At 53.5% G+C, this 9,296-nt stretch overlaps 3 protein-coding genes across 3 annotated transcripts in view; 2 read left to right on the plus strand and 1 right to left on the minus strand.

Moving 5' to 3' along the window:
- Positions 1-3,798: 3,798 nt before the first annotated feature.
- On the plus strand, positions 3,799-4,632 carry MONBRDRAFT_11246 (uncharacterized protein; the record flags this gene model as incomplete). Its single annotated transcript, XM_001748986.1, has 2 exons — positions 3,799-4,378; positions 4,472-4,632. The coding sequence occupies 2 exons, from the start codon at positions 3,799-3,801 to the stop codon at positions 4,630-4,632; spliced, it is 741 nt and encodes a 246-aa protein (XP_001749038.1).
- Positions 4,633-4,821: 189 nt separating this feature from the next.
- On the minus strand, positions 4,822-5,877 carry MONBRDRAFT_28601 (uncharacterized protein; the record flags this gene model as incomplete). Its single annotated transcript, XM_001749045.1, has 5 exons — positions 4,822-4,932; positions 5,034-5,096; positions 5,201-5,400; positions 5,526-5,628; positions 5,761-5,877. The coding sequence occupies 5 exons, from the start codon at positions 5,875-5,877 to the stop codon at positions 4,822-4,824; spliced, it is 594 nt and encodes a 197-aa protein (XP_001749097.1).
- Positions 5,878-7,773: 1,896 nt separating this feature from the next.
- Positions 7,774-9,296, plus strand: part of MONBRDRAFT_28602 (uncharacterized protein) — a gene marked incomplete at both ends in the record, with an annotated part of 7,578 nt that continues 6,055 nt past the window's right edge. Inside the window, 6 exons of the mRNA XM_001748987.1 lie at positions 7,774-8,221; positions 8,369-8,412; positions 8,559-8,654; positions 8,701-8,864; positions 8,986-9,069; positions 9,197-9,238. Coding sequence (XP_001749039.1) covers positions 7,774-8,221; positions 8,369-8,412; positions 8,559-8,654; positions 8,701-8,864; positions 8,986-9,069; positions 9,197-9,238 — 878 coding nt within the window. The remainder of the gene's footprint in view (positions 8,222-8,368; positions 8,413-8,558; positions 8,655-8,700; positions 8,865-8,985; positions 9,070-9,196; positions 9,239-9,296) is intronic.

Raw genomic sequence — 9,296 nt, forward strand, 5'->3', positions numbered from 1 at the left:
GCAAATACCATCGCGAGCGTGCTCATGGCTTCATAATTCTGCCAACGAGGCTTTTTCATGCATCCGCTATGCGGCCAGATTTTGTTTTTGTTTTTTTGGGTGGCGCGTTTTGTTTCATTTGTGAATTGGTTTGTTGGTTTGAGCATGCTTAAAACTTTGGGGCGTCTATTGAGCTTGCCTTACGTAAGCCAATCGCCCCTTCTCTTCTTTTTGTCGAGGGGTTCAACCACGTACCATGCTTTCCTCTGCTCGATACTCGCGTGTAGGCTTTTTAACCATGATGTTGGTTTCTTATGTGAACGTTGTGTTTGTCTGAGCTGTTATTTCCATGTTCTATCATCTCTGCACCAAGTTCTTGTGTTGGTATTGTTTTGGCTCACAATCCTCCGTCTTTTTTTGGGGCGGTGTGCAGTCAGATTCGTGTGCAGTCAGATTCGTAGTGCTGTGTTGTTCATGATTGTCCTTCTGGACAGCTGTGCTGTTGTTGTGATTGTTTTTGCCTGCCTGCTCTGCTCTTCTCATTGTTTTAGAGAAGACAACCCTTGAGCGCGTGGCAACCGGGCGATTTTTCTGATCGTCCCACCACAATTGATTGGAAAAAAAAAAAAAAAAAAAACCCCCCCGACTCGTTGTGGATCCTTGGATGGTGCAGAAGGTTTTGTCCACAACTTGGGTCACAGGGCACTCAGCCTAGTCTACGACGGTCTGCTTTTGGGAAACGCCCGTGCTGACGTTCGCGTACATGCAGCTATCATTCGTGCATCCTTTGCAACAATTGTGTCATTTGAGTTGGGCTTGCTCTGAATTAAAGTTGTTTAGACATCAACAAACTGGCTAGTTTGCTCAGTGTACTTGGCCTCGAGACGTGCCACGGTCTTGACATGCCTGTAAATCCACACATACACGCAGCAGAGACGGGCAAATTGATATCAGGGAGGATCAAACCGAAAATTCGATTTGTTTTCCTGTGGGAGTTGGAGCACGCGCCCGTTTGCACGTACCAAACATATACCCGTGTGCATTCATCAGCCAAGGGCTCGAGCGTGTCAACGGTCATGCCGGTAGCAAGCAGGAAGCGATTTTCACCAGTGCTAGTGGGTGCCAACTCTTCAAACTTGACCGGATCTTCTCGCAAAAAGTAGCTGGGCGAGTTGGCCGGTCAAAATGGGGTAAAAAGGTCAGACCCGGATAAAAAAATCAAAGAGGGGGAGACTCGGATCAAAAAAAAAAAAAAAGAGGGGGGTAGAGTGGGTCATATAGTACAAACCGCACAGAGACGGCAAAACCAGCCATATCGAGCGGGAAAGGGTGGCGAAAGCTGGGATTATAGGCGAAAAACCCCGTGACCTAAGCATCACCGAGGCATGAGCCAGCGAGAAAGAAACCAAAGGGACCAAGGCAAGGCGAACCGAGCCGAGACCTACGCGGCCATGCTGGACGATGGGGTATTCGACCCGTCGAGCTCCCGAGTAGGCAACAGGCCAAACACCCACGTTCTTCACCTTGGCAATCTCATCAAAGAGTGCCAGCGCGTAGACGTTGTCATCGTCTAGTGGACATTGAGAACCGGTGGAAAGTGAGGGTAGAAGGAGGAGCAACGATGCCCAATACCAAGCAAGTGTGTGATCGTTGAGGTGCATTGGGATGCTTTTGTGAGCGACTAGGGCGAGAAGGGGGCAGACCAGCAAAGTAGGCTTTGGAGTCGGGGTGTGGATTCAGACGGCGGATGTACTCAATGCCAAAGTTGCGCTGAGTATTGGCCTTGAAAGCGTTGGCAGGGCGCACTTCTTTGATGGCCAAATGGGCATGATTTACCGAGCAGTCCGCCAGGAATCGAGATACTGGCACGGGTGGGGAGCAGCAATGCGAAACATTCACACACATTGCCCGGCATGAATAAGCGTGAGGAATAGGGGCATGGGACCATCTTACTGAGACCATACCTGGACCGGTCTTCTCCGCGGAATCTTCCACGACGACCCAGAATATGTTGTGCTAAGTTAAGATGCATGGACGTGTGCGTTTGAATTGGGCCGGGGTTGTGTGCGGGTATAGGAAACTGAGGCTGATCGATTCGGAGACGGGAAGCCAAGGGCCAACCTTGAAGGATGCGGCGTACAGTGTGTGGGAAAGCTTGTGCAGGTCAAGTAGCTGTGTCGGTCGGCTGTACGTTGGCGTGACCTGAAGGGAGCAATTGCCGGCGTGACGGGCATGTCACGGGGAGACAGTCAAACGCATGAGCAGGCTCACCCACAAAAATGATTGCTGGTTGGTCTGTTTGAAAGCGCGGAGGCCTAAAGTGAGCAGACATGTAGCAAGCCCGGATGAGGTTGAAGGACGGGCTGGATGAGACTCTGGGGCATGATACCGAGCTCAGAAGGGCGAAGGCCGACCTGAGAAGTCCGCGAGATGTACGTGACGGCAGGGCTTCAAGCACATCCTCGAGCTGTACCAAAAGCTTAAGAGGGAGTAAAGAGCAGGGCGCAGAGTGATGAACAGCGGGGTACTCGAGGCAAGGCGCGCGCATGTCACGAAAGTCGCTTGAACTGGGTGTATGGCAGTGACGGGTAAACCACCTGGCGATTTTGTATCATGAGATAGAAGCTGAGCAAGGCCAATGCGACCACAGCCACATACTCCCAGCGCCCGACGACGCGGCCAACCCCAGCCATTGTGGCATCAAGTTGGCAGCAATCCACGGCCAGCCACCGGCGATGAGCAGATGGAAAGCTGTCGTCGTCTGCTTCACAGACGCGCGAAGATGTTTTTAAATTGCTTGCATGCACGCTCGTGTGAGGTCACATCTTGGTTATGGTTTGCACGGCACTGCTCCGTGCCAATCGGGCCAGGTCAGGCAGAGGCTTTGCCCCAAGCCCTTTGTAGCCCTTTGTAAGGCAGTGGCTTTGTAAGGAGGTAATTAGCGTCGCGAGTCGTGTTGCTCAATGGGTCACAGCAGGCCCTCAGGGTTGTGCTGTGTCTTCCTCAGCCATACTGTGGCTCTTCCTCTCTCATGATCAAGCAAAGCTTCTTTGTAGCGCAAGGAGTCGTGTCACAAGAAGAGGCTCAGTAGATAACAAGCAGGTGTGTGTAACACCCCAACCAGCAGGCATCGATAAACCCTGTCACCGATGCCCATGCCCTCGTTCAACTCTCTTCCCATCAGCCATCTCTTCGAGCCTTAAAATAATAGATCCGATGTTAAAAATGGAAATTGACGAATAATTGACAAAAAATTAACAAAAAATTGACGAAAAATGAACAAAAAAATCAATCCGCTCTCTTTTGTTCCCTGTTGTTGTTACATGTGGTAGTTGTACTTTTCCTTTGTGTCTTTGCTCTTTCCTTCTCTCTTTCTCAAACCGACCAAACCAATTCATCTCTCTCTCTCGCTCTCTCGCTCTCTGTCTCTCTCTCTGTCTCTCTCTGTCTCTCTCTCTCTCTCTCTCTCTCTCTCTCTCTCTCTTTTTACTCTCTTTCTCAAACCGACCAAACCTCTCTGTCGCTGTCTCTGTCTCTGTCTCTGTCTCTGTCGCTGTCTCTGTCTCTGTCTCTGTCTCTGTCTCTGTCTCTGTCTCTGTCTCTGTCTCTGTCTCTGTCTCTGTCTCTGTCTCTGTCTCTGTCTCTGTCTCTGTCTCTGTCTCTGTCTCTGTCTCTGTCTCTGTCTCTGTCTCTGTCTCTGTCTCTGTCTCTGTCTCTGTCTCTGTCTCTGTCTGTCTCTCTCTCTCTCTCTCTAGGGACGCGATGCATGGGAGCGTGATGGCGGCGGTGCGGGGTGGTGTGCGGTTGGGGTGGCGGGGGATGGCGACGGGCAAGACCGGGGCGACGTTGCGGATGCCACGGGCGACACCGGCCATGCAGACGTTGCAGACGGCCAAGGACGAGGCAACGCGGCACGGGCGGTCCAGTCACTGGGAGACGGTGTGGCAAGAGGGCGTCCGGCCGCTCGGCAAGTTTGATGCCGGGGGGCCCTGTCCGGCTCTTGAGATCTTGCTGGCGCAGGACGACGTGCCACGGCACCCCGAGGCGCGGGCCTTGGTGCCGGGATGCGGCCGGGGCTATGACTTGCCGGTGCTGGCTCGGCATGGATTTCACGTCGAGGGCTGGGAACTCTCAGAGACGGCCGCGCAGGTGGCTCGGGACTACATCAACAGTCAGGAGCACGCCACCCCTGATGCTCCTTTGACAGGCACCATGAGCGTCGCCCGCATGGATTTTTTCGAACCCACCTCCGATCAGCAGTACGACCTCATTTATGACTACACCTTCCTTTGCGCGCTGCATCCAGACAGCCATCAAGCATGGGCCCGGCAAATGCGCGCCCTCCTCCGTCCCGGTGGTCTTCTCGTCACCGTCATCTTTCCCATTGTTGACAAAGAGGGTGGGTCACCTCAACACCCGCTGTTTTTGGTGTTGCTCGATTGTCTTTCTTCCCCCCGCTCATTGCTTCGCCCCCCTTCCTTTCTCTGCGCAGGTGGGCCACCCTTTGCCATGAGCATGGAGCTGGTGTCAGGGCTGCTCCAAGGCCAAAACTTTGAGTGTCAGCACCTGGCCATGCTGCCAGATAGTAGCTGCAATAAAGGCCGCGAGGGCATCACCGCCCTCGGTCTCTGGCGAGCTCCAGACGCTTGCTGAGCGGCTTGATAATTTTGCACCCGCCGCCGTGTCGACAGGCCTACCTCTTGTGCTCTTCATGATGACACGGCAGCCTGTTTCTTGTTCATACTTGATGTGACGTGTGAATTCGATGACCAGCGAACAAGTGTGTGCAATCGTCTTCTTATCATCTAGCATGAGTGTAGCGCGAGCCGCTTGCGGTCGAGGCTACGCATCTTGGTACGTTTGCGGGGCCTCGGCCACGAGATGTTGGGTATAGCCGGCTTCGACCAGTGTCTCCCAGGCCCCGAGGACTTCAGCCGGCACGCTTTGCTCTATCTATCAAGGGGAAATGTGAAGGATCAAGGGTGAAAACCACGACCAGGCCTCATCGCCTCATCGCCTTGCCGCTCGTTCCTCCTTGCAACTTGACGGCTCACCTGAAAACCTCGCTTGGGATACTCGAGAATGCGATGCAAGTGTCCGACCATGGCATGAATCACCTATGGGAGCAGAAAGGGACCCGGTCAGAAACTGGGCAACAGTCGTGCTCAAGCTGCAGGCGGGGCGAAGCGCTGCTCTTGTGTGCCATGCGTCAAAACCATACGTCATCTTTGGGTAAGAGGGCACAGTACTCGTCCATGGTCAGGCGCGGAGAGGATACGGCAGCCACAGTCAGCTCTGGCCACTGGCAGCGCACGGTCGCGTAGGCACGTCGCTCCATAAACGGCTTTTGCAGCAGGATGCACGAGTTGACCTCAAGGCCACGCTCACGTAGTAGGGCCGCTGAGTTTCGGCAGTTTTCTCCTGTGACAGGCCCGAGATGATGCATGCGGGATGGCAAAAAATAAATAAAAAGTCAATGGAATGGACGAGGGCTGAAGCCGAGGGACCGCAGAGGCGCCTTGGAATAAGGAGGCGGGTTGCCTGACCAGAGTTGGAGCTTTGGGTCTCGATGAGAATGGCATCGTCGGGCACGTCATGTGCCTTGGCTATTTGGGCAAATAGCTCGGCTTCTGGTTGGGTAAACACACCCTGTGTCATCGGAAGAAACAAAAGGGACGGCCATGGAAGCGGAGCATGAGTTGACGACGCATTCTGGCAGAAAAAAAAAAGCGAGCACTATCAATCAACAACACACACGGCCATTCAAGCGTCTTGTCGTACTTCCGTGAGAAAGCCGACGCCTCCGGTAAAGAGGATGTAAGGGGCCTTTTGCTGATGCCAGAGCTGGGCGGCGTATTCGGCCACCCTCGTGTCATTGGAGCCCATGACCAAGAGCATATCGGCTTGAACTTCGCTCAAGTCATGGTGGAGCTGCAGATAATCCCAGACCTGGTTCGGCCGTGGCGTGCACAAATAGCCAGTGAGACCATTGTGGCCTTGTCCAACAAAATTTTAGCGTGAGGTACGGGTGGAGGTTTCCGCATACCAAATCAATGGCCTTTTCAAGCTGATCTGCCGTCATCGCGTCTGCAGTGACAACAACCAATCAGCGAGCCGAGGAAAAGTGTGTGCGGTGGTGACACCGCTTGGAGAAGAAATAGGCCGGCCGATGTGCGCAGCTTTTGAAGGTCTCAAGCCAAGGGCCAGCCGGCGGGTGTTGGCAGCAACAAGAACGGCAGTGTTGCAGCAGATGTCTTTCACCACCGAAGGAAAGAGGCAGGCCAAGGGAACCAACTTGCAACAGGAGCGGGGTAGTGGGACTGGTATATCGAGCGGTTGACGGGTAAACCAGCGGTCGAATCGGATGTTTCGTGAAAAATGTCACGTCAAGCCCGCAATGCCAACGAGCTCGGGTGGGTCCAGGAGAGGAACAAGGCTGAGCGGGTGGAGGGGCGACACAGTCAAAAGCCAAATGGCGAAACAGAGAGTAAAGACTCACAAAAGAGGCATGGCAGAGAGGTTGGGTTTTGAAGGCACAACACAGTCGGACAGAGGCCCGAGATGGACGCATCGACCAGTAGCAGTCAGCGGCAGCCAGCAGCAGCAGCAGCAGCCAGCAGCAGCAGCAGCAGCAGACAAGTGTGTGTGTGTGTGTGTGTGTGTGTGTGTGTGTGTTGATTTGGTGCGAAAACGTGTCCGCAGTTTGATGATGATGTCCGCATCGGCAATATACAGAATACGAAGGCAGTGAAAATACAAAAATTATATAGAGTGCGAAAGCAGTAACGAGAAATTCAAAAACCCTAGGCGTTTGCGCTTGATTCACATTCTCTCGAGCTGTGTTGGTATTTTGGTTGTATCTCTGATTTTATCACCCATGTTCACAAATTCTCTGCTTTTACTACGACTCCACCTGGCAACCGCAGTCACAAATCGCTCACATCTCTTCCATCATGTCCGTCCTCAGAGTCTCTCTCTACCCAATCACCGTCTGATCATCCTCATCTCTTTCTGAATTTTTTTTTTTTATCTCTCTCTGGCAGTGGAGCGCGCGAGCGCGCAGCAGGTTCGGACGCCGGGTGTCAATGTTCTGTTGGACGGGCAGTTGCCCGCAGGGCTCTGGGGTTGTGGTGTTGCATCTGGCTGAAGGGAAATGGGTGTTGCCTGTGGCTTGGACGCTTTTCCGAGCGATCCTGCATTTTCGGAATGGGAGGGGGGGTTATCGGCTCGCCCCTGACCGGGCGTGATTGTTGTTTCCGGTGTTTGGACATCTCTATTTCATGCTTTTCAAGCCTCAAGAGTGCGCATGCTTGACTCTTTGGGTCGTGATGGTGGTCTCACGGATCACCCTCACCTCCTGGCTGCCTTGCGTGGTGCATCCGCTTCATCCAAGGCCTTTTTTTTTTTTTTTTTTTTTTTTTTTTTTTTTTTTTAAACTTGAGATAATTTGGCTCACTTTTGCTCTGGTATTTCGTAGTCGGTGCTTTCCCAGCCTTGCCCAGCGGTAGCCGTCTCTGTCAAAGCAGATAGTATATGTGGACCCGTGCAGGTGTGGCGCCGTGCGCGCCCTCTTCTATCCTACATTCCACTCAAGTATGAATGATGCGATCCGTTGTCTTCGGTGCTTGTGTCAGGACCTTGAGCCACAAACCCTTCAATGTTGTGAGAAGTGTCGGGGAAGGCCTTGGTACTTGACTTGCACTCACGTTTTGCCTGGTTGCCATCCACACAAATGCCCCAATCAAAGAGTCCTGGTCCCCTTGCGTGATTCCTCCATGAACAAGACGGCTCGCCATGCCGCGGGAGCAACGAACCGTGCGACTGCAACGCATGACGGCCCAGCCCTTTGGAGTCGAATTCAAGGGTGATAAAGATGCTGTTGTCGTTCGCGTTCGCAAAGGAGAACCCGCTGATGTATGTCGCCTGTCCAAGGTTTTATGCGCGCTTTGTCGTTGCATTGCCCGCCCGCCCTGTCTGCGCATTTTGCTCACCCGCTACTCATTCTCTCAGGTGGCAGGCCTGCGGATCGGCGATCGCATAGTCTTTGTCAACAACCGCAGCGTTGTGGATTGGCCTCATCTCACCATTGTTCGTGAAATCAAAAACTCTGGTCTCGCTGTTGATCTCACTGTTGTCAGTGACATGGAACGCTACAAGGCCATCTGCGGTTCCCCTTCCGTCGCGCGCCGAACAACGGAAGGCGCTTCAAACTCCAGGCGACCCAGCACCCACAACGCCCATGGTCAGTGCCCGTTCAACATACGTTCCAAAGGGCATTGGATATGTACTTCTCGCTGTTCCATGGTCCTGTCGTCGTAGACCAAGACCGCAACATTCCTCGTACATCCTTTCTGACCTCGTTTTCTTCTGCTTGCAATTCTTGCGACAGCCTCGCCAAAAGTGGAACACCACCCCTCTTCCAGTCAGCTCATGGTTTGTTATTGTTCTAAATGCACCGCCAAGACCGAGCGTCTCCCTGACCTCTCTCATCCCATCAACTTGCGCTGAACCTGCTCTCCTCCTTATCACACCATCCCCACACGCACGCCGGGTTACTCTTGGTTACGGCATGCACTCAGGCTCAGTCGTTGCATGGGTCCCCGGTGGCCCGACGCGATTCCACTTCCGCACAGTCATCTCGCACCCCGGCGGCGCGTCATGAGCATGACTATCCGGTATGTCGTCAAGCCCCGTCACCACCAACCTTTCTATATGCCCCAGCTCACGATTTACTTGATTTTCTGCATCATCACACTCTTTCTCCCCAAGGTTGCCTTGCTCGGCGTTTGTCCTGCACTCTTACCACCTCAAGGCCAATGGTCCTTCTTGCACGTATCCCATGCCTGCAATGAAATTGTGACTGCCCGTGCCAACAGTAGCTACAGGTTTGTCGCATCTGTATGCGCTACCCGTCCGCCCTAGCCTTGATATGCCAGCAGACCGCTCTTTCTAGGCCTGCCCGCTTACAAGGTGCCCATCTCTCATCCGTGTCGCACACCACGCCAGCTCTCCCATGTTCCAGAGCCCTTACGAGTATTTAACTGAGCAGCTCATGCGCCAGCCTCTAATGCACAGCAGCTCAGCACACGGGTCAGTGCAAGCAACTCCCCTTCATCTCATCATCTCAGCATAACTTTCTTTTTTCTTACTGTTTCAAGAACAAATCAGGTCGACGTGGCATGAAATGTTTTCTCACCGCCCTGTTGGGTGTGTATAGGGAGAGTCCAGCTCGTCTGTATCGCACAACGCCGGCAGCAGAGTAAGGGGGGTTTTTTTTTTTTGGGGGGGGGGGGGGGGGGGGGGGGGTTTCCCCCAAA

Source organism: Monosiga brevicollis, genomic scaffold (assembly GCF_000002865.3).
Source record: "Monosiga brevicollis MX1 MONBRscaffold_27 genomic scaffold, whole genome shotgun sequence".
Classification (NCBI taxonomy): Eukaryota; class Choanoflagellata; order Craspedida; family Salpingoecidae; genus Monosiga; species Monosiga brevicollis.